At 36.7% G+C, this 24,872-nt stretch overlaps 1 protein-coding gene across 1 annotated transcript in view; it reads right to left on the bottom strand.

Annotated features, from left to right (window-relative positions):
- SHOC1 (shortage in chiasmata 1) overlaps positions 1-9,881 on the bottom strand; it is an 84,746-nt gene extending 74,865 nt beyond the window's left edge. The window contains exons 1-3 of the mRNA XM_045882923.1: positions 9,837-9,881; positions 7,150-7,270; positions 3,111-3,201 (exon numbers count right to left, since the gene is read on the bottom strand). Of these exons, the coding sequence (XP_045738879.1) occupies positions 3,111-3,201; positions 7,150-7,270; positions 9,837-9,881 (257 nt within the window). The remainder of the gene's footprint in view (positions 1-3,110; positions 3,202-7,149; positions 7,271-9,836) is intronic.
- Between the last annotated feature and the right edge of the window lie 14,991 nt (positions 9,882-24,872).

The raw sequence follows: 24,872 nt of genomic DNA on the forward strand, positions 1-24,872 counted from the left end.
ACTGTGGACAAGTTATTTAATCTGAGTCTCAGTTTCTCATATATAATATTGGGATAGTAATATCCACCTCACATAATAGTTATGAGGTATATGGGAAATAAATATATGTGCAATGCCCTGAATTCAACTGCATTCATCAGAATATAGCAAGCCACAGAGGAATAGGGGATATTGTTATACATTCTTCCTCTTATTCTACTTGTTCATGTGCTCTCTCCTGGAAGCTAGAAGTTTATTGCATGGTTCTCCCTGATGTTTTTGCATTTTGCCCTTGTCTCCATGATTTGATAGCCTCAACCCCTTCTTTATTCTGTCCATCAAGCTAAAATAAGTGCTATATTTACTCTAATATGTATATATTTATTAGGAGCTTAATATGTCTTTTAAACTATGCTGGGGGTTTTTTTGCTGGTGGTTTTCTAAAAATTAGAATAGTTATTATTTTTGTTAGTGCTCTGTCACAAGTTGTAGCTTTGACTACAGAAGCCAATTTTCTTGTATGTCCTGTTATTTTTAGTGTGTAATTTTGCAGAACATAAGATTTCTTAGGAACACACGGCAGAAAATACCCACATATGTTAAAACACAGCACACCAACACGTTAGTAAAAGAATTGAAGTCTTAGAATCAATATTAAGAAGTAACAAAAATAGAAACAAGGAACAAAGAAAGGGGAGAAAGAGAGGAAAAGCAAGATTTAGGGACTCTATGTAGTGCTAATGATCAGAATGTTTATTCCTAAAATCCATTAGGTAACAAAACTGCAGTAACAGAATTATTTAAAATTAAATTTTAACACGGAAAATCTCTATACTTTCTGCTCAGTTTTGCTTGAACCAAAACTTCTCTAAAAATAAAGTCTATTAAAAATTAAATCTTACTGTATGAGACAAAATTGAAGTTAATAATAGCTTAAACACATATAAAAAGTGGACTTTAGAAGTTCATGGTTAGTAAAGCAGCTTGCAATGTGTCAGAGACTAAAGCTCTTTTTGTTCCACTCTTTCACTTCCACATTTAGTTCTTGTCAGTATAGTCCAAGCTGGTTGCTGGAGCCAGTCATTACATCTCTATTCCAGCACTCGGAAGGAGAAAAGTGAAGGAGAAAAACATGCTGCTTCCTTTTAAGGACATTCCCCGGAAGTTGCATAAGCCTCTTTTGCTTAATATCCCATTAGGAAGAACTTAGTTGCATGGCTATATGTAGTTACAGAGAGGCTGAGAAATGTAAAAGTGATTCTAGGTGGTGCCACAGGTCCACCTTCTTTGCCATGGACTCTATCTTGGTACTGCAAAATGAATGGAAGGTCAGATAAGATCGCGCATCCATTCCTTCAGGGCCTCCCATTTCTCCCACACATGAATCTTGTTTGAGTCAAAGTAGCTAGATCATTGCCTTCACTGAGGACTTACTGCGTATTCTTGCTCTATGCCTTCAGACTTGCTGTTCCCTTTGCCTGAAAAATTTTCTCTCAAGTTAGTTTTTCCTTCAATGTCCAGCTCAAGCTCAATTCCTACTTCTTTGTGAAGCTGATCTCTCCTGCTTATAAATGCACAGCCTTACCAATCTAACTCATAAAGTGAAAAGATCTTAGAGATCATCTTGTTTCTTGTTACTTTAGGTAGGTTCTTGGGCCAGCAGTATCAGCATACCTAAGAGCACATTAGAAGGGCAGAATCTGGGGTGCCTGGTTGGCTCAGTCAGTTAAGCATCTAACTCTTGATCTCAGCTCAGGTCTTTATCTCAGGGTCATGAGTTCAAGCCCTGTGTTGGGCTCCATGCCGGGCATGGAGCCTACTTAAAAAAAAAAAAAGTGCAGAATCACAGGCCCGGACACAGACCAACTGAATCAGGATCTCCATTTTTAATAAGATTGTCAGGTGATTCACATGCACATTAAAGTTTGAGAAGCACTGATCCAGTATCATTATACTGATAGAGAGTGAGGGTCAGAGAGAGAAGATGACTTGTCAAGTAGATAGTACTTGACTTTTCAAATCACGACTTGAAATTCACATTTTTTTTTTTAATTCATGGAGCAGAGCTCTTTTAACTACACCTTCCTGCTTCCTCAGTGCTCAGTTTAGTCATGCAATAGGCACTTTGTATTTTGGCCTTATGCCTTGTGATAAACTTTATGATGGTCATCTGATATTATCATTTAATTCTTACATGGTTAATTTTTTTATGTCTATATATTATCTTCCTAACCTGACTTTTAAATTCCTAGATGATGGAAATGGTATATTGGGTTTCTTTGCATTTTGAGTCTGGACACATTTAAATTGGTTATTTGTTTCTTTCCAGCACAATTAAGGAAAACTTAAATTACTAAAACCTGAAAATGTGAATAATAACTAAATCCTTCCTGGGTCTTAGCACTCTTTGTACAGAGTGAAGCAACATAGTAAATTATTTACCTTTGCACTGAAATCTCTAATTTATGTCTATATTAACAATGTAGACTGGGTTAGATGTTCTTCCTTGTATTATGTACGCTCTGTGTTCCTATCTTTGTCATTACACTTCCCATATTGTATTGTAATTATTTATTTATAAATCTGTACTCCCTTGTGTTCTTTGAAAGTAGAGACTGTTTTCTTGTGTTCGTTTAAAGTAGAGACTGTGTCTTATTCATTTGTGTATCCTGTATCCAGCACACAGGATTGTATATAATAAATATTTGATGAATGACTGAACTAGTAATAAATAATGTTTTGACAAAGTTATGTTAGAAAATACCCTTAAATCTGCATTTATACTATAAGAAAAAAGACCAGTTTTAATATAAAGTGTCCTATAGACACATTCTACAAGAAGTTTACTTATTGATTAAAAGCATAATAACATATTTGCTTTATTTCTCTGTGTGTTTTATAACACAAATGCATAGAGAACAGTTAATATGTGATAAATTAGGCCAAAATAAAAAGGGTATAAATCACTTCTATTAACCTCTCTTTTGTGGCTCAGATTAGGGCTTTTTCTTCAGATAAAAGAATAAAATCTCTGAGGATACAAAGGAAAGGATCTTGTCTCTGCAGAGGTCTGGAGAACTTACTATTTCTCTTTTAGATGTAAAGGGGAAATTGAGGTTAAGGACACATACTTCTCTAGGAACTCCTCCACAAAGAGACTTGCTTTCCATTGATCCAAGACTGAAATATCATCTGTCATTCCCCACACTGAAACAGCTGAAACTAGAAAGGAGAATGGTAAACATTAGCTTCTAGAATTTTCTTTTGCACTTACTACAAGCCAAACATGAACATTTTATATTATGGTGTTATTTGTTCACAAATGTAATTTTTCCCAAAATTTTATCAAATTCCAAACATTTAAGTAATCTTTCTCATTATTACAATTCACTCCCCCAAAACCCTTCAACTAGTCAGAACAATATCACCTGAACATACCATCCTCATTTTTACAACCTCTCTTTTGCTAATACAGCACTACCATCCTAGATAGTCCTGTTCAACAGCTCATATTAGTCCTCATGAAGTTTTATTATTAACCATTTCAGCTTGTTCTGATATATTCTCCTTGAAGGGCCATAATTGTCAGTAGCACTCACTCTGGCACATGATCATACACAGCCATATTTAAAAATTTTAGGTATCTATAGCTTGTCTCTCAAATTAGACCACCGGTTCCTTAAAAGAGAGATCATGTCATATACTAATGTCAGAAGAAGCAACTGAGTGAAGTCAAAGGACCTGTATTCTACCACCAATGTTATGTCTTACTAGTTTTGTTATCTTGAACAAATCACTTAACATCTGAGTCTGTGTGTCATTGAAAAAAATACAAAAGTTTAGTGGTTACGAATATAGGTTCTGGAATCACCCTGACTAGATTTTATTTAATACTTGTAGTGCTACTTAGAGTAAGTGTATAAGCTCGGGTAAACCTCTTAATCCCTTTGTATCTTTATTCCTTATCTACAAATTAGGGATAATAATAATGGTCTTTTCCTAGTGTTGTTAAGATTAAATGCGATGAGACATATAAATTGCTTAGAACAGTGCCTTACATATTGTAAACAAATTTTGGCTGTTAATGGGGACGCCTGGGTGGCTCAGTCCATTAAACGTCTGCCTTTAGCTCTGGTCATGATCCCAGGGTCCTGGGATGAGTCCCACATTGGGCTCCTTGCTCAGCGGGGAGCCTGCTTCTCCCTCTGCCTGCCACTCCCCTTGCTTGTTCTCTCTCTCTCTCTCTGGCAAATAAATAAAATCTTTTAAAAAAATTTTGGCTGTTAATGTTATTATTGTTTTTAAAAAGAGAAAAAGAAATAGGAAAAAATGATGAACTCATTTTTCCTTCTGTACATTTATTTCCTTCTGTACTTTTAGATAAGCAGATTAATGAAAGCTATTCTTTATCTTACTTCCAACCTGATTGAGATTCACTGCCTTTTTACAATATTCATTGTAAAATGAAGACTTTCCTCCCTCATGTCCTTACTTCCTTTCTTACACACTTCAGTTTCCATAGCCAGTCACATAACCACTACCTTACAAAGACCCTTGATTCCTTTGCCTCTCTTTCCCTTGTACTAACTCAGGAAAACCCCTACTCTCCACCTTGTGTACATACACTAGAACAGCTGAAAATTATTGGAAAAAGATCATCCAGTCATGCTGAATGAATTCATTTCAGATTATGACCATAAATTTCAAATGGTCATCCAATATTGACAGATGATAATAGTACACCTTCCTAACCAAACTGGTTTTCCTGTTCTTTTTTTTAAATATATTTTTTTTAATTTTTATTTTTAAAAGATTTTATTTATTTGGCAGAGAGCAAGACACAGCGAGAGAGAGAACACAAGCGGGGGGGTGGGAGAAGGAGAAGCAAAGCAGGCTTCTCACTGAGCAGGGAGCCCGATGCGGGGCTCGATCCCCTGGGATCATGACCTGAGCCGAAGGCAGACGCTTAACAACTGAGCCACCCAGGCGCCCCTATTTATTTTAGAGGGAGGGAGAAAGTGAGCATGAGGGCAGGAAAGGGCAGAGGGAAAAGGAGAGAATCTCAAGCAGACTCTTTGTTGAGTGTAGGGCTTGATCCCAGGACCCTGAGATCATTACCTGAGCTGAAGGCAGACACTTAATGGACTGAGCTCCGTGGGTGTCCCTATCTCACTTGTTTTCTTACCTGGTTCTGCCTTTAACTGTTGGAGTGTTCTAGGGCTTTGTCCTAGGCTCTCTGCTCTATATATACTCATGCTCACAGTGACTTCATCCGCTTCCATAAGTTTATGTGCAATCCATATATGATTACTCCAGTTTGAAACTCCAGCAGTGCTCAAGATTTATATAATAAATTGCCTCCTTGATGTCTTCATTTAGATACCTAAATAGGCATTTTAACCTGGCCAAAGCAGAGTTTTGACTCTAGCCACAAACTGGCTTCCCCACGAGCCTTTCCTTATCTTGGGAAATAGCACTGCCATCCACCCAGTTGCTCAGGTCAAAAACCCTAGAAGACATTCTTTATTGTTCTATTTCTTCTTTAACCCTCTCACTGTTGGCTGGATCTCTAAAATAATCTCAATTCAACCACTCCTCACACCTCCCATTAATATAAGCCTAGTTCAAGCCACTATCATCTTTTATGTAGAGTGTAGATTCACTTAGCAATCTAGATTCTGAACTAATATGATAGCTTTCTGATTGAATTTATCATTTCTACTCTTTCCCAATCCCTACCCCTTCCATACTCCAGACAACCAGAATGATTTTTCTAAAGCACATATCAGATTATGTCACTCCCTTTTTAAAAACCGTCCAATGATTTGCTACATTAGCCATAATATAAACAAGCAAATAAACTCCATATTATGGCCTAGAATGCCTTGTATCTTTCAGAGGCTGCCTACTTCTTCGATATCCCCTTTTCATCAACCTGTCACAGTGGCTTAATTTTCTGGTCCTAAAACTCATCAAGTTTATTCCTGAGTCAGGAACTCTGCATTTGCTTGAAAGGTTTCTCCCCCATATCTTTTCATTGTTGTTGCCTTCTCATCATTCAGATCTCAACTCAAATGTCCACTTCCTTCCCTAAGCATCTTAGGAAATAGTGCTCCCCACTAAATCTTGTATCACATTACCCTATTGTGTCTTTTCTGCATATTTATTAATACCAGACATTAGCTGATATATTTAATGGTTTTATTGCTGCATACTTCTTACCAATCTGAAAACCCACTGAGGGAAGGAACTACTTCTGTCTTATTAGTAACTGTCCTTAGCACCTATAACAGTACCTGGTACATAATACATGCTAAATAAATGTTGTTAACTGACTTGACTCCTCAATGGAAGCTACCTCTTTCTTAAATCCATGACATAAGAGCAAAAGATAGTATTTTGTACTTATACATTTAAAAATAGTTTTATATGCGGTATATCATGACATTTTAAAGTAGCCCTCCTATAGTTGAGCAAGACCCTATTACAATACAACAAATGTTTAAAATGCTAGAATATTTTAAGACTTCATCATCTATGTATCTTTTATTTGTTCTATTCATATCTAGTATAAGCTTCCCAATTCCCTACTTTGTCACCTAAATTCTGTCATAAAAATATTAATTTGTAACCTTGAGTTCTTTTTTTTTAAGGATTTTATTTATTTATTTGAGAGATAGAGCATGAGAGGGGGGAGGGTCAGAGGAAGAAGCAGACTCCCCGCTGAGCAGGGAGCCCAATGTGGGGCTCAATCCTGGTACTCCGGGATCATGACCTGAGCCAAAGGCAGATGCTTAACTGACTGAACCACCCAGGCACCCCTTGGAGTTCTGATATGAATAAATGCAATGCAGTTTTATTAGGGCGCCTGGGTGGCTCAGTTGGTTAAGCGACTGCCTTCGGCTCAGGTCATGATCCTGGAGTCCCGGGATCGAGTCCCACATCGGGCTCCCTGCTCAGCGGGGAGTCTGCTTCTCCCTCTGACCCTCCCCCCTCTCATGCTCTCTCTCTATCTCATTCTCTCTCAAATAAATAAATAAAATCTTAAAAAAAATAATAAATGCAATGCAGTTTTATTAATAAGAAAAGCATGCTTTCTTAATAATTTATGGTGCTAAACTCTGACATTACTTTTAAAACAGATTTTTGAGAAATAAAAATAAAACATACCTCTCATCCATGGCCTCCTAAACTTATTATCAATAACTCCTGCATAATTTCCATCTTGATATAAACATGAAGGGACTTGAAGCAATAAAGCATCTCTGCAAAACTTCTTTCTAACTATATTCTATGTAAGAAAGTAAGATTATAAAATCTTTTAATATATTTATCAGATGCAACTATCAATATTCAGAATATTAAAATTTTTTATTCTTTTAAATTCATATTATTTTTATTTAAAGGTAATACCTGCTCATTATAAAATATAAAATAACACAGAACACATAACTGAGAAAGTCAAGGTCCCTAGTAATATAAGTAATACTTTGGCATGTTTTCCACAGACTTCCTTTTCTAGGCTAGGCTAAAATGTGTGTGTGTGTGTGTGTGTGTGTCTATGTGTTTGGACAAAAAGGAGATCACATCATTTATACAGTATGCCATTTAGCAATGTGCTTTTTTTTTGCTTAACAGTATAATATGGCTGTCTTAATTTTGTTTTCTATGTCTTTGCATTATTAAACTTGTGACAACCAGCAAATAAGTTTCTAACTTAAAAAAAATCAACAAATAAAACTATTTCTGGGGCGCCTGGGTGGCTCAGTCGGTTAGGCGGCTGCCTTCGGTTCAGGTCATGATCCTGGAGTACCGGGATCGAGTCCCGCATCAGGCTCCCTGCTCAGCGGGCAGTCTGCTTCTCCCTCTGACCCTCCCCTCTCTCATGCTCTCTGTCTCATTCTCTCTCTCAAATAAATAAATAAAATCTTAAAAAAAAAACCAAAAACCTATTTCTTAAACCTCATAGTCTACGGTGTGCCTCTGAAAAATGTCCCACTATTCTTCTCAGATTATCAAAATCCTATTTATTAAAAAAAAATCCTATTTATCTTTCAAGGCCCATCTTAAGCAATATCTCCTCTATGAAGCTTTTCCTCAGTAACTCTCAACTTCCCACAAACTTCATTATTCTATGTATTTGGACAAATGACAGTTTCTTGCATTATTTCCCAAGAGTTTTATGTTTGCTGAAGGTGTTATAGATATTAAATAAGAGGTCTTAATTATTCAAGAATAAATGGTACAAAGAAAGAAGAGTTAAAGTAATTTATATAAAACAAGGACCAAAGGTTCATTGCAAAACAGAAAAAAAGCTTGATTAATACTTTGTCTAAAAAAAATGAAATAGTTATAAAAATAAAATTTTATAGCTAACAAAATTTTGGTTATAATTAGTTTATAACCATAACTGGTTTTTTGTCAAAATTTTCCCACAAACTGTATTATATAATGATATGCATATTAGTCATTACTTCACCTTTGATTGTAAAGAAGATATTTAAAAAAAATATTTAACCAAAATATTCCCAAGGCATCTCTGACTCCTTTTTTTTTTTTTTTTTAAAGATTTTATTTATTTATTTGAGACAGAGAGAATGAGAGAGAGCACATGAGAGGGGTTATGGTCAGAGGGAGAAGCAGACTCCCCGCCAAACAGGGAGCCCGATGCGGGACTCAATCCAGGGACTCCAGGATCATGACCTGAGCCAAAGGCAGTTGCTTAACCAACTGAGCCACCCAGGTGCCCTCTGACTCCTTTAATATTCAAACAATTCTCTTCCTCTTATCTGTAACTAATGAATGTTGCAAGGTCTTCATTTCACAATAGCTTTACCTGTTGAGTGGTTCCCCAACACTGTTTCCATGAACTTTACAAAATTCTACAACTTTTGCAAGAAATGCCATCAATCAGCATCATATTTGTACTGTATCATGGGGTGTGATCCACCAGCAAGAAACTAAGATACCATGGGCACAGATAAAAGTTAAGGATGTTTGAATACAGACTAATTTTGAAGTGACCAATATATTCATAAATATATTTGGTTAACAATGACTTCTGATTCCCTACCATGAATATGTTATAATAACACATTTACCTCCCACAATTATGAAGAAATACAAAACCTGAAGATGTGTAAATGTCTTTCTTATTTCCTATAAAATGAACAGTTTTAGTTACATTGGAGTAATTTTTTTTCCTGGTAATGAGGTCAAGGTTATAAAGAAAATCAAAATTTAACTTATCAATTAAGATCATAAGAACAATGATTTGTTGTATGACTAGTCCAATTAGTTTCTTAACAATGTACTGGACTTGAATCTTAGCTTTGTATAAGCTGTTTAAGTTCTCTAGACATCAGTTTCCTAACCTGTAAAATTGTAAAATCTAGCTCTTGAAGTAGTTATGATGATCAAATGGCATAATCCATCAAAAGAGCAAAGGATCAAATGATATAATCCATCAAAAGACCAAAGTATCTGGCCCATACAAGTGGTCAATACATGCTGCTACTGTTATTTCCTCATAAAGATAACTGGGACTGCTTTTTCCCCCCACTCTTTTCAAGGAAGATCACTCAAGAATGTTCATATAAAAGCAGCCAAAATATGCCAAGTTTCCATTTTTTTCTGCTGACAGCTTCAGATCCACAATACATTGTCAATAATTTCCTTCCAAAAGTGGCATTTTTAAGGTATATTGGAAGTGGGAAGAAATTTTAAATAAATCTCCAAGTAATTAGACTAAAGATTAATCTAAGGACTACGGCAAAATTATCATAATCATGTAGTGAATGCAGATAGTACTTTTCATATCATAATTCTTAGTAGTTAGTGATCCAATAATACTCTACCTCATATAAATAGTCTATTGCACAATATTTGAATGTTGAAAACATGTCTTCTTTCTTTGAAAGCAGTACAAATTTCAGTATCTGGAAATATAAAAATTAAAATTAAATGTTGGTAAAATAGCAAAGCAAGGAGTAGAAAACCATTCTTAATCACAAAACTTTGGTTCATTCATTTTTAAAAAGGCACTGAGTGTTAAAAAAGTTTACTATAAAAATAACATTTATTACTATGATTTAAATCTAATATGAAAATAATGTATGTTGATATAAAATTTTTCATCTATTTTTCATACATGTTCATATATTGTTTAATCCACACAACTTCTGGTTGGTGGACTGAAATATATATTCTGTGACCATTTTGTTGCAAAAGAGGCAGGAATTCTCAAGACTGGTACAGTGGTTTTCTCAGGATAACCATATTTCTTAAGTGGTCTTGAAACAGAATAACCACACATAAAACTGTGCAGAAGCAGGGGAGAAGAATCTGGGAAATTCAAGTCTCTTAAAAAATAAAAAGCCCAAGGGCGCCTGACTGGCTCAATTAGAAGAACATGTGACTCTTGATCTTGGGGTCATGAGTTCAAGCCCCTGTTGCGGGTAGAGTTTACTAAAAAAAAATAAATAAAAATTTAAAATAAAAAGGCTGAAGTTAGAATTCCCTAATAGCTCATTTGGAATAAAGCCACTAAGACATAGTATTCCTAGGTCAATGGATCATTATTGATAAATAAACAAATTCATCTAATGAAGCAGTAGGTAAAATTTAGAATGCTGAAAAAGTCCAAGATGGTTCTCATTTATGTGAGAACCAGAGCAATTACAGCTTATAAGAGTCACTCTAGGACAGAGTCCAGTGTATCAGATAGTTCTTAGCATTTTGATCAGTTACTTAAAATGTTTTGGGGAATTCAGATGTAAGCTAGAAGTCTTCATAAGGTAGTTTGTCAGTAAGTTTTTAATGAGTGAAATAAACATTTTAATCCGAATGGTTCTGCCTTAGTTTCATTATTATTTTAAACTTATTTGAGGTTTACCTGTTTCCTTCTCTATGGTGAAGGTACTGCACCAGAAGATCTTAAGAGTTCATCTACATTAATTAGCTATGAATCTATTCCTATTTTCAGTCATTATCAAGTGAACATTCTTAACTACTCAACTACTGTATTACAAAATCTAAGAGCAAACTGGTCCCAGAATACAATTACTTTATTTGATTAATGAATCAGAAGACATTTTGGGTATCATAAGCTTTCCAATGAAAACAAACCCAATAAGCTACGTGAATTATTTTTAATATTGTTAGGTTCTGTGGTATCAACAGATATGGGGAGTACATAGTACTCTTAATTCACTCTTTCACTCTTAATTAAACAATATCAACATAGCGTTTTCTTACTGGTGATTGCTTCTCTGGAAATATTTTCCAATCATTGTACTTCCATACCTTTTCCATATGGTGTATCACTGATCCTTTGAGCCAAATATTAATTTAGAATTTCCATTTCTTGATATTGTGCTTTCAAAAAACATTATCTGATTGTGCATCATTCTAGAAGTTATTTCAAAAAATTTAAAACAACCAATCTACTTAATCCATTCAGTTTTATCAGCATTTATCTTAAATTTTCCTTTCTTGTGAAGCCTATATTTCTACTAGCTTCAGATTCATTCACTCTCAACTACCTTAAACAATAATTACTGTTGTATTGAAATTAATCATTTAAATTCATGCTGAACATACAGTACTTAAATAAGATACTATATATCATATATATTCATAGAATTCCTTTCACCTGTCAACTTTACTTCATTGCATTACAGGTATTTGATCCCATCTTATAATAGTGGATGGATAGGAAGAGAGATAAATCGGCCTTATTTCTAAAGTCAAAGGGAGAAAAGCAAAATCATGGCTAAAGAGAAGGTATTTTAAAAACAATCAGTCAATCAACCAACCAATCAGGAATTGCAGCAATTCCTGAAATATTTTTCCTTACCTATTCCTAAAGATTTCATTTCTCTTGTGCTACCTCCTGATCGGGGCCAAAATGGAAATGCGTATAAGTAATCAGGTTCGGCTCTTATGCACAAGGCCAGAGAAGTAAGGCACAAGATTTTCTCCACCCAGTTTTACTGAAGTATCACTGAGGTAAAAATTTTACATATTTAAAGTGTAGGTATATATACTGGGATATTATTTCCAAGATTATTTAAGACACATACGAGTGAATGTGAATTTTAGGGCTGGCTCCCCATCTCCTCTCGCCAGCCTAAGGCGTATGGAGATTTCTCCCCTTCCTCCCTCCTTTGCCTAAAAACCACACTTTAACCACGTAAAATCGCAGAGGAGACAAGGTTCACACATTTTCTCGTATTGTTTAATCTATACAACTTCTTGTTAGTGGGTTGAAATCCCACTGGCCTTTCCGTGCCCTTCACAACCTCTATTCCCGCCTCATTAGGTTACGTGGGCCCTGGTTCTGGGGTCTTGTCCCCACAGAGCCACATCAACCGGGCCTCACAGATCTGTTTTCCAGCAATTTTGGAGCTGCCATACTCTAGCCCCGTCCTGACCTTTTCTTCTCCTCTGCTCAAGAACACCTTCCCTCTCTCCTCTCTTCAGCCTCTCAGGGTTGCTACCGAGGTAAAATCGCCACGTACCCGTCTTCGCCTGAGAAAATTCCCGCCTACTGGGCATGTGACCTCTGGCCCCGGGCTCAGCGCTGGCATTGGCCAGCCAGGCGAGGCCCCGCCCCTCGGGCTCCCGGCACTTCCGCCTGCGGTTGCCCAGTGCCTGCGGTGCCCGGGTCCTTGCGGCTGAGCGAATCCTTTACGGCACGCAGTGGAGAGTGACCGCGGAGAAGGTGGCAGGAAGCCAGAAGGACCCGGTATGAAAGGCAGGGACGAGCAGGCCAGGGAGTCTGGACTTTAGCTAATCCTGGCCAAACGGGACAGGACCAGAGGGAAGGCAAGGACAGAAGCGTTCCAAAGGTAAAACAGAGATTTTAGCCATCAGATTCAGGAAGAAGGAAAGCGAAAGGGAGGAGGGCAAAATGATTCAGGTGTCTGGCTAGGTACTGGCCATGCCTTGAAGGCGGAAGAGCATTTGAGGAGGGGCAGGAAGATATGTACAATTGGGACATGCAGATTGTACACGTTGATTGATAGTCAGCCCTTCACAAACACACTCATTTAGGAATCACTAGACCCACCAGATCAGGAAGAATTGTCGCTGTATTTCTTAACTCCTTTCTTTCCATGATGTAACTTGGTATTAAATTTCTTCCCAGAATATTGCAAGAAGTAACATGCATTTATTTATTTTACTAACACATGGGTGTCTTTCTAGTTAATTACTAACAAAATACTAATTATGAAACATCAGTGGATAAGCCACATTACTCTCCCAAGTTATTGACTTCATTCTATTTTGTACAGGTTTGTGCAGTTTGCTTCACTGATACGGATTTAATGTTTGGCGGTAATCAATATAAAGATGTTCATCTGGCATTGAGGTACACTACTCTGCATTCTTGGATGTATACCTTTCATTAAAACTAATTTTAAATTAAATAATTTTGTAAAAATTACAAAAGTAACACATAGTTATGCTCATTGTAACCAGTAAAACCATCCTAAGATGAATACAGAAAAAGTAATCTCTATTACTAACCCTATTCCCAGATAACCAAGGTTAGCAATCTGGGGTGTATCTTTTTTAAATTAAATTAAATTTTTTTATTTAAAATCAATTAATTACCATATTACATTATTAGTTTCAGAGGTAGAGTTTAGTGATTCATCAGTTGCATATAACACCCAGTGTTTACTACATCAAGTGCCCTCCTTAATGCCCATCACCCAGTTACCCCATCCCCCCACCCAGGGGTATATCTTTTCATACCTCTTACACGTTCACACAAATTTATATGGACATGCACACACAAAATAGTTCAGCCAATTATATAAAAATGGGTGACTTAATTGTCATCCTTCTTTACTAAACAATACATCATGAACAACCTTCCAGATAAAAATATATAGATTTAACTCGTTTTTAACGGTTGCATAATATTTCATAGTAAAGATATGCTGTAATTTATCCAAACATTCTGCTACTGATGGATTTAACAGATTGTTTTCAGGTTTGCTTTTTTTTTTTTAATCTTGACAAATAATGCTGCAATAAGAATTTTTAGACATAGGGTTTTAAATATTATTGCTGTTATTCCTATGGTATAGATTTGTGTTGCTTTGCTGCCGTAAGTGGTAAGAGCATTTCAAATTTAATAGTGCCAATTTACCTTCCAAAAATTTATAGCAATTTATGTTAACAATACTTGAGAGGGATCATTTTTCTGAATACTCAACAGAAATGAATATTTTGCTCTTTGAAAATGTTTGCTGGTCTGACACATGAAAAATACTCTCTCATTATTGTTTTAATTTGCATTTTCCTAATTACTACTGAGATTAAACACTTTTTAGATATTCATGAACCCTTCTGATTTCTTCTTCCATGAATTCCCATTAATTGCATAATTGCGTGTGTGTGTGTGTGTGTGTCTGTGTGCAAGATCAGGCGATTTTTCTATTTGGTAGGTTCTCTTTTGAAGATCTTGTATATAGGTACTTTAGTTACTGTCAGATTTGACTATGTGGATAACAGAAAATCTCCAAGCAATATAAAATTTATTTCTCTGTCATGTAAATGAGGTACGGAAGTAAAAGGTTCAGGTCTGATATGGCAGCTGTGCCCCACAAAGGCCTCAGGGACTTAACCATCCAGCTCATTACTCTGATATTCCTGTGTTGTGGTCCTTGGTCTCATGGTCTCAGGTGGCACTATTTATGTTTCAGGCAGCAAGATGAAGCAAGGAATGAAAAAGAGGAGAGGCCAAGGGCACAATGTTTCTTTATGTATCTGTAATTAAAATTGTGAAATATAATGTTCATATAGAAAAACACATAAGAAAATCTATAGCTTAAAAAATTATTTTAAAGGGTGCCTGGGTGGCTCAGTCGGTTAAGCGTCTGTCTTTGGCTCAGGTCATGATCCCAGGGTCCTGGGATCGAGTTCCACATCAGGCTCCCTGTTCTGCAGGGAGCCTGCTTCTCCCTCTGCCTCTCTCTCTTTCTGTCTCTCATGAATAAATAAATAAAATCTTTTTTTTTTTAAAGATTTTATTTATTCATTTGAGACAGAAAGAGAGAGAGAGCATGAGCAGGGGGAGAGGCAGAAGCAGGCTCCCTGCTGAGCCAGGAGCCCGATGCGGGGCTCCATCCCAGGACCCTGGGATCATGACCTGAGCCAAAGGCAAACACTTAACCATCTGAGCCACCCAGGTGCCCCAATAAATAACATCTTTAAAAAAATTATTTTAAAGAAACATCCATGCAACCTCCACTCAAAGTAAAGAAACAGAGCATTACAAGAATTTGAGAAGCTATGTTTCCTTTTCTAATCACAACTCTCCCTTGAGGAAGTCTCCTCCTAGACCTAGAGATTACTATAATCCTGACTTTATGGTAATCACTGCTTTGCTTTTCTTTAGTTTCACCCAAGTATGCATTTCTAAATGATATAGTTTTGCTTATTTTTAAATATTGCTGTTTGTGTTAGTTTGGTTCTTGTTTCTATTCAGTGGATGCCATTGTATGTATGTATGTTAATTAAATTTCATTGATGAATACACCATCGTATAAATATACTTCAATTTATTTATCCATTCTATTGTTGATGGACCTTTGGATTATTACAAATTACAAATAGTGCTGCTATCAATATCCTTGTACATATATCCTAGTATACGTATACATTTTTCTGGAATATAATTTTAGGAATGAATTTCTGGATTATTGAGTATGCCTATCATCACATTTATTCAATAATGGCAAACTGTTGGGATGCCTGGGTGGCTCAGTTGGTTAAGCGACTGCCTTCGGCTCAGGTCATGATCCTGGAGTCCCGGGATCGAGTCCCGCATCGGGCTCCCTGCTCGGCGGGGAGTCTGCTTCTCCCTCTGACCCTCCTCCCGCTCATGCTCTCTGTCTCTCATTCTCTCTCTCTCAAATAAATAAATAAAATCTAAAAAAAATAATAATAATAATAATGGCAAACTGTTTTCCAAAGTGATTGTACTAATTTACACTCCCACCAGCAACGTTTTAGAGTTCCTATTGCTTTTTGTCCTTACCAACCCTTAGCAGCTTCATATTATTTAATTTTGAGTATCTGGTAAGTATCTAGTTTCTCTCAAGGAAGGTTCCCATAAGCTGCCACATGACACTTCTGCTTACATCTCTTTGGTTAGGCCCTAGTCACCTGGTCACTCTTGGCTGTAGTAAAGGCTAGAAGAGTCATTGTTTATTCTGGACAGTCATGTGCATAGTTACAACTTGGAGACTCTATTATTAAAATAAGAAGGAAAGAACAGATCTTGAGAAATAGTTTCTGCTACATTAAGAATAATAATTTAAAAATAGCTAACTGGGGCGCCTGGGTGGCTCAGTTGGTTAAGCGACTGCCTTCAGCTCAGGTCATGATCCTGGAGTCCCGGGATCGAGTCCCACATCGGGCTCCCTGCTCAGCAAGGAGTCTGCTTCTCCCTCTGACCCTCCTTTCTCTCATGCTCTCTGTCTCTCATTCTCTCTCTCTCAAATAAATAAAATCTTAAAAAATAAAAAAATAATAAAAAATAATAAAAATAGCTAACTTTTATTGAGCGCTTACTATGTGCCAAGCACTATTCTAAAACACTTTACTTATAAATTAGATAATATATTACAAACCCCAGTTTACAGGTAAGAAAACTGGGACATTGAGAATTTAAGTGTCTTACCCAAGATTAAGCTAGAAAGTATGAGACAGAATTGCAAACTCACGTGGTCTGGTTCAAAGTCCATGCTTTTAGCTGGGCCATATACTCTTACTTTATTTTATTTTTTTTTAAAGATTTTATTTATTTATTTGACAGAGAGAGACATAGCGAGGTGGGAACACAAGTGAGGGAGTGGGAGAGAGAGAAGCAGACTCCCTGCTGAGCAGGGAGCCCGATGCGGGGTTCGATCCCAGGACCCTGGGATCATGACCTGAGCCAAAGGCAGATGCTTAATGCCTAAGCCACCCAGGTGCCCCTGGGCCATATACTCTTTAAAAGGAGTATTTGTTCTTGGTCTGCCATATATTTTACAGAGATTTTCCTCCTGCTTATCTTTGGAAATTTCTAAAAGTAGTTTTCTGTTTTATAGTGAATTTCACCTATATATCTAAGTCATCTGTGTTTTTTTCTCAGTAGATAATATTTCTGCATCATTTTTTAAAAATTATGTGTATGAAAAGACTCTTAGGACAATTACTTTTCCCTATAAGTTTTAATTCACATTATTTATGTTACTGTTATTTTGTATCTAGGTGGAAGTAAATTTAAACACACTTGAATATAGAGATCTTATTTATTTATTTGAGAGAGAGAGAGAGAGAATGAAAGAGCATACACAGGGAGGGGCAGAGAAAAAGGGAGAGAGAATCCCAAGCAGACTTCACACTGAGTGCAGAGCCCGATGCAGGGCTTGATCTTACAACACTGAGATCATGATCAGAGCCAAAACCAAGTCAGACGCTTAACTGACTGAGCCACCCAGGTGCCCCTAAACACACTTGAATGTAAACTAAGCTGAGGAGCCATAAAGGAAGCTGGAAAAACCCTTTACTATCCAGATCAATTCCATACATTTGTGGAAATCCCTTATAATAATATTAAGCTTCATTGTTGTATTCTCACGGTATGCTGTTGAGGACAGAGTAATAATGTTTAATGTTTACTGAGAACATACTTTGTGCCAGGCACAATATTAGGCACTGAAGATGCAAAAATAAGGAAAACAGATTTTAGCCTTTGAGAATCAGCTCGTGAATCCTTGTCTGGGGTTATTCTTATTTTTCATCTTTTCTTCAGACAATTCTGTATATTGCTGCCAGGACGATATTTCTAAAATAATTAATTGAGACTATCACTCCCCTGCTCAAACTTCATAATTTATCACATACAGGATGAAATCTGAAATTTTTAGTGTGGAACAATTATTCCATCCCATTTACTTTGGAACCCTGAACCATTAGCCATTCTTTGAACATCTCCCAGATCCTTCAACTTCCAAGTCTTTGTTCTTGCTGTTTTATTTGTATTCTGATCACATGTTGAAAACCTATTTATTCTACAGGGTTCAGTTCAACTGTTTCCTCTTCCCACTGATAATCTCAGAATTAGTTGTTACCTTTTTGGCACTCTTAACAGTTTTTCTCAGTGTCCCACTTTGGGTAGTTTCCATGCTTTACATTATAATTGTTTTGTTTATGCCTGCCTCTCCTACCAGGTTGCTGTGTTCTTAAGATCATGGGCCATGGACCATGTCTTAATTATCTTTATATGCTTTGTATATACTAGCACAATGCCTTATCTAGAGCAAGCTCTAAAATAGATATTTAATTCACTACTTGAAATTTGGCACTAGGTCATTTTGAAATAATAAAATTTTTTTTTTGCATTTTCTAGTAAATGTAGGTTTTCAGTGTTTTTGCAGAAGCATTAATGTGTATGAAATATTACCTACACATACACACACATCAGCCAGAGGAGACATGGCATAAATATGGTAGATAATCAGTTTGAGACAGAGTTGCAGATTAGTCTGAACCAGATTATGCAGAAAATCTGGATATATGGAATGAAATAATATTGCACAAATGTGTTGCATAAGTAAATTGTCTTGTGGTTGCTAATTTATGGGTGTAGTCTCACATACTATCTTTTGATCAGTAAGGAACTATTTTTTTTTTAAAGATTTTATTTATTTATTTGAGAGAGAGAATGAGATAGAGTGAGCATGAGAGGGGGGAGGATCAGAGGGAGAAGCAGACCCCCTGCTGAGCAAGGAGCCCGATATGGGACTCGATCCTGGGACTCCAGGATCATGACCTGAGCCGAAGGCAGTTGCTTAACCAACTGAGCCACCCAGGCGCCCAGTAAGGAACTATTTTACATCAATAGATTGAGAGCAAACATTTTGGCACAACATATTTAATCTAATTAAACTAGATAATAATGCTAGAAACAAGCTGTGGTAGCATCAGCATGTAAAGAAATTTTCACAAGTATACAAGGGAAACCTAATATTTCATATTTATGTAGTTTACCTTTTTTTCAACTACAGAAGCCAGATGTTATTGTAGCCTATTTTTGCAACATTTGTCTCTATAAACACTATCACTTTTCTCTTTTTCACATGTAGAACCCCTAAACATTTTTCTGATTATGAGTCACCTCATACTTTATGTGTTTATTGTATCTTTTACATACATTGAAAAATTTACTTAAGCTAAGCTTCTGGCTAGGATAAAAACATTATCCATGCTTAGACTTGACTCTGTTCCCCTAAAGAAGCCTTAGGCTGGAATAAACAGTTATACTTGTGTCCATTTCCTTCTGAAAAATGGAACGGCTAGCTCTATACTTTAATATTTCCCTGGGTAACATTCACCCTAACACCTCTCATATTTTATGGTCCATTGAAATTAAGGCATTTGCCAAAGATAACATAGGTGGGATAGGAATATAGGTCTTTTGACTTCCACCCAGTGAGGTGAAATTGTTCACTCATCGATTTATCCATCAATTTCTTTGGGGGGGGAGGGGCAAAGGGAGAGGGAGAGAGAAAATCTTAAGCAGGCTCCACACCCAGGGCAAAGCCCAACAAAGGGCTGGATCTCATGACCCTGAGATCATGACCTATCTCCAATCAAGAGTTGGGACGCTTAATCGACTAAGCCACCCAGGTGCCCCTATCCATCAATTATTTTTGAGCACATATTATGTGCAAGGAACTATGCTAGTTGGGGAGAGCAAATGATTCTACTCTGTCAGTGTGGCAGGGGAAATAAGACATTTACATAAAAACTAATTATTCCCTGAGGAAATTAATGTCATAAGAGTTATGGGAGCTTAAAGGAAATAATGCTTTATTGTTTTAACAAATAAGTTGTAGAGATACAGAATAATTGAGTAAATATCTCATTTAGATATTTCACCAGGTTAACTACACCTATGGGAAATCTAGCTGTTTGAACCACAAAAGCATAACAACACCACTGTGTATCTAATAGAAAATGAACCAACTTATAAAGTAAATAACTTCCTAAGGTCTAAACTGCAAATTCAAACTATAATAAGTTATAACAAATCACCAATATCCAGGGTAGCCAATATCATCCTTATACAAGATGGAAAAACTATTTTTCTCTCCAAAAGAAGTCTTTTTAAAAATTATTTATTTATTTTTACTAGAGAGAGAGAGAGAGAGAGAGAGAATGAGCGGGGGCAGGGACAGAGGGAGAAGCAGACTCCCTGCTGAGCAGGGAGCCTGATGCAGGACTTGATCCCAAGACCCTGGGATCATGACCTGAGCCGAAGGCAGACACTTAACCGGTGAGTCACCCAGGCACCCCTCTCCAAAAGAAGTCTTAATGTTGTTTCATAAACAGCAATTCTCACAACTTCATATTTTGAATTTAGACCCAATCTCATACCTCACAATGTAAATTAATTTAACAAATAATTTTTGAACACCTAGTACATGCTTGGTATGTACAAACTTAGCAGATTAGCAGCTTGGTTGTCTCTTATAGGAAAAAAGAAAAAAAAGTACCCAGAAACAATAATATCTAACACTATTGAGCACCTTCTCTTTTATTTATTTTTTTATAAGTTGTTTTTTTAATTTGTTTGTTTTTTATTATGTTCAGTTAGTCAGCATATAGTACATCATTAGTTTTTGATGTGTTCAACAATTCATTAGTTGCGTGTAACACCCAGTACTCATCACAACGCGGAGCACCTTCTCTTTTAAATATCTTTCTCTTTAGGTTTCTAGCTTCCTGATTTCTCTCACCTGTTCTGTACCTAGAAAATAAATATATATATGAGAGAGAGAGTCTGCATGTGCCAGCAATCTTCTGAATGTGAGAAAGAGTCTCAAGACAATGTCCATATCTTTAGGCTCCTTGTCATATTCCAACAGCTAGACCAGTGGTTCTCATTTGAGGTGATTTTACCTCCTAGAGGACATTTGGGCATATCTGGAGACATTTTTGGTTGTCATAACTGGGGGAAGGATTGCTACTGGCATCTAATTAGCAGAGGCCAGGATCCTGCTATGAACATCCTAAAATTAAGAGGGAAGTCTACCACCGCCCTTAAATAAGAATTAGCCAGCCCAAATTATCAATAGTACAAAGGTCGAGAAATCCTGATCTTAACTGATTAAAGACTAAACGATATCCACACTCTTCTAGTCATATATATATAACTTACCCCATTCCCTGGAGATGACTTCATCTTCTTGAAAGAGAAATTGTGTTCCTTCACTTTTCTCTTTTTATATCAAAATGTCCATATAGTCTCATTTGGCATTTTCTTACTTCTTTCTGTGGATAAATATTCTTCTTTCTTTCCAAGACTAATCTCTTCCAATATTTATGCCCTACCCTATTTTCCAAATTATTTATGCTGCTGCTAAGAATGCATTCTGTATCACAGAATAAAACAGGTAAGAAATCAAGCAAAGAGTACTGTTTCCTCTGGATTCTTTATCTCATCCCCACTCACCAGCTCCAGAATTTAGTTCACAGGTTATTTCCTCTCATGTATCTTCATTCTTTCCCCTACAAAAGGTTCTCTCTGTGTCTAAAAAGTATTTAATTATATTCTATCTTAAAATATTCTTTAAAACTCTTACTTTGATCCTTCTGTTTTTTAACTTATCTGTATCCCCTAGGACTCCTATAATTTTCTCCTAACTGCTCTCCCAGCCTCTAATCTAGTATCGTTGTGCTGTAGAATTTAGATTATGTCAACTAGTCTCATCAAAGTCCTTCAGTAGTCAACCAGTGCCCATACACAATAACTATGCCACATCAAGCATTTTTTATTTACAAGATACTATGCTTGGAACTTGACTTAAGTTAGTATTTAATCTCCATCATATAGATGAGAAACTGAAGCTTAGAGAGGTTAAGTGTCTTGGTCAAAATTCTATAGCTAGGATGTGAGGAGCCGATTCAAATCCAAGTCAGTCTTATGCCAAAGTCTTGGTGTACATTTTACACAACTCTTTATTCCCTAAGGCGTCAAGTCCAGACTGCTGATTTTGGCTTCAGGTCTCTCTGTGTCTGGCTTCAAACTTTTTCCAGCTACTGCCGACCTTCATCCACCCTACACTCATGTTAAAGTACTGCTGTTCTCTGCATACTCTCTTTGCTTTCTTTTCTTCTCTTTGCTCCCATTCGTATCATACCCTCTACGTTAATCTTCTCATGCATCTCTAGAGGTCCAAATACCCACCCACTTTCAAGCCCAACCCAAGCTTCCCAGCTGATCTTTGATCTTCCCCCCTTTTTTTTTCCCCTAGTGGGCTTTTTCTCGCTTACAAATTTTGATATTATAAAGTATGTATATGCTTTTTTGCCCTTTCTCTATTTTTACCTCTTTTAGAATAGGGAGCTCATTATGTGATAGTAACATATTTTTGTGTAGAATTTTATAAGCACTCTTTCAAATATGTTAACCTGACAAAGAGCAAGAGCTCAATAAATGTTTGCTTGTTTGGTTCTAATCTTCATAGCAATTCTCCAAGGTATTATTATACTTTACTAACAGATAAGAAAACTGAGGCTCAGAGAGATCAAGTGATCTGCCGAAGGGCAGAAATATTCCAATAAGACCCAAGCTCTAACTCAAGAGTTCTAATTGAGGGTTCTTTCTACTATACTACCTAGGGCTTCAGAATTTTGGCGCCCCAGTATATCCTAACTCTATACCTTGGTCATCGTAGTTATTGAATATGAGCTGAATGAATGAGTAAATGTCTGTTAAGAACATACTTTTTGAGGGGCGCCTGGGTGGCTCAGTCGTTAAGCATCTGCCTTTGGCTCACACAGTTCCAGGTTCCTGGGATCGAGCCCCCCATCGGGCTCCCTGCTCCGCGGGAAGCCTGCTTCTCCCTCTCCCACTCCCCCTGCTTGTGTTCCCTCTCTCACTGTCTCTCTCTCTGTCAAATAAATAAATAAAATCTTTAAAAAAAAAAAAAAAAAGAACATACTTTTTGAGGTTGAAAGTCATGAGAGGTTTATTGACCACCAAGAATAACAGCACTTTAGGATGTGACTCATCCTCACACATAGTATTTAGGTAGAAAGAAAACAAACCCTCCCATTCTGATGAAATATCTTAGGCAGCATTAGGTTCAAGTCTGTATTATTATACACCTAAGAACACCCGTGCCACACACCTTTAACAAACAAGTTTTTATGTTACTTAAAATCAGCAGGTAGAAAGAAAATTGAGAGTAATTTTTCAATTTTTGTTTTTCATTTTTCTGTAGCCAAATTTATCATTCTCTTTCCTTATCGTCTCTGCTTTTTGGGTCATTTTAGAAAGGTCGCCTCTATCCCAAAAATTATACAGATACTCAAATATATTTTCTTCTACTGTTTTTATCATGTCATTCTTTCCATTTAGAATCTCTGGGATTATGTGTCTGTGCATGTGTGAGTGTTTCTATACATGTGTGTAAGGCATGTAATAGGTTTATAATTTAATGTTTTTCTTATATAGTTGAGTGAATTATTTATTGATTTTCTCTTCTGATTTAAATTACATCTTTATCATATATGTCCATATATAGATTATTATATATGTAAACTAAGCTTTCCAGATTTTTAATTTATTCTATTGATGACTTACTCCTGAGCTGTTTTTATTTATTTATACTGTTTTAATTATTATTATTATTATTTAAAGATTTTATTTATTTATTTGACAGAGAGAGACACAGTAAGAGAGGGAACACAAGCAGGGGGAGTGGGAGAGGGAGAAGCAGGCTTCCCGCTGAGCAGGGAGCCCGATGCGGGGCTCGATCCCAGGACCCTGGGATCATGACCTGAGCCGAAGGCAGACGCTTAATGACTGAGCCACCCAGGCGCCCCAACACTGTTTTAATTATTAAAGTTTTAATTTCTGGGCAGCAGTCTTGTTCACTACTCTTATTTTTTTTACTTTAAAAAATTTTTAAAGATTTTATTTATTTATTTGAGAGAGAGAGAAAGAGAGCAAGTGGGGGGAGGAGCAGAGGGAGAGGAACAAGCAGACTCCACGCTGAGCACTGGAGCCCGTCTTGGCACTCGATCTCAGGCCCACAAGATCATGACCTAAGCTGAAGTTAAGAGTTGGACGCTTCACTGACTGAGCCATTCAGGTGCCCCCACTACTCTTCTTTAAAAAAATATATTCCTAGCTACCCTCTAAGGTTTATTCTTTTTTTAAAGTTTATTTATTTTTGTATTAAGTAATCTCTACACCCAACATGGGGCTTGAACTCATGACCTCGAAACCAAGAGCTGCTTGTTCCTCTGACTGAGCCATTCAGGCACCCCTCTAAGGTTTATTCTTAAAAATAAATAAATAAATAAATATTTTGTCAAGATCCCTCATTTTCTTTTACTGGGATTCTGATTGAGATGAAATAAAAGTGATAGATTAATTTGGAGAATTGACTCATTCTAACAAGCAGTCTTCAGAATCAGAGAACTTAATATGGTTTTCCATTTTTTCAAGTCTTCTGTCATTTTTCCCAAAGATTTTATAATTTTACAATTTCTTTTTTTTAATATGTTTTTTAAGATTTTATTTATTTATATTAGATAGAGAGGGAGAGAGAGAAAGCAGGAGAGGGGAGAGGGTCAGAGGGAAAAGCAGACTCCTCGCTGAGCCAGGAGCCCAATGTGGGACTCGATTCTGGGGACTCCGGGATCATGACCTGAACCAAAGGCAGACGCTTAACCAATTGAGCCACCCAAGCGCCCCATTTTTTTTTCAAAGATTTTATTTATTTATTTGACAGAGCACAAGCAGGGGGAGCAGCCCAGGGAGAGGGAGAAGCAGGCTCCCTGCTGAACAGGGAGACCAACTCGGGGCTTGA

The sequence above is a fragment of the Mirounga angustirostris genome, unplaced genomic scaffold (genome assembly GCF_029215605.1).
Source record: "Mirounga angustirostris isolate CCGP_5_RB_7025 unplaced genomic scaffold, mMirAng1.0.hap1 SCAF_15, whole genome shotgun sequence".
Classification (NCBI taxonomy): Eukaryota; Metazoa; Chordata; class Mammalia; order Carnivora; family Phocidae; genus Mirounga; species Mirounga angustirostris.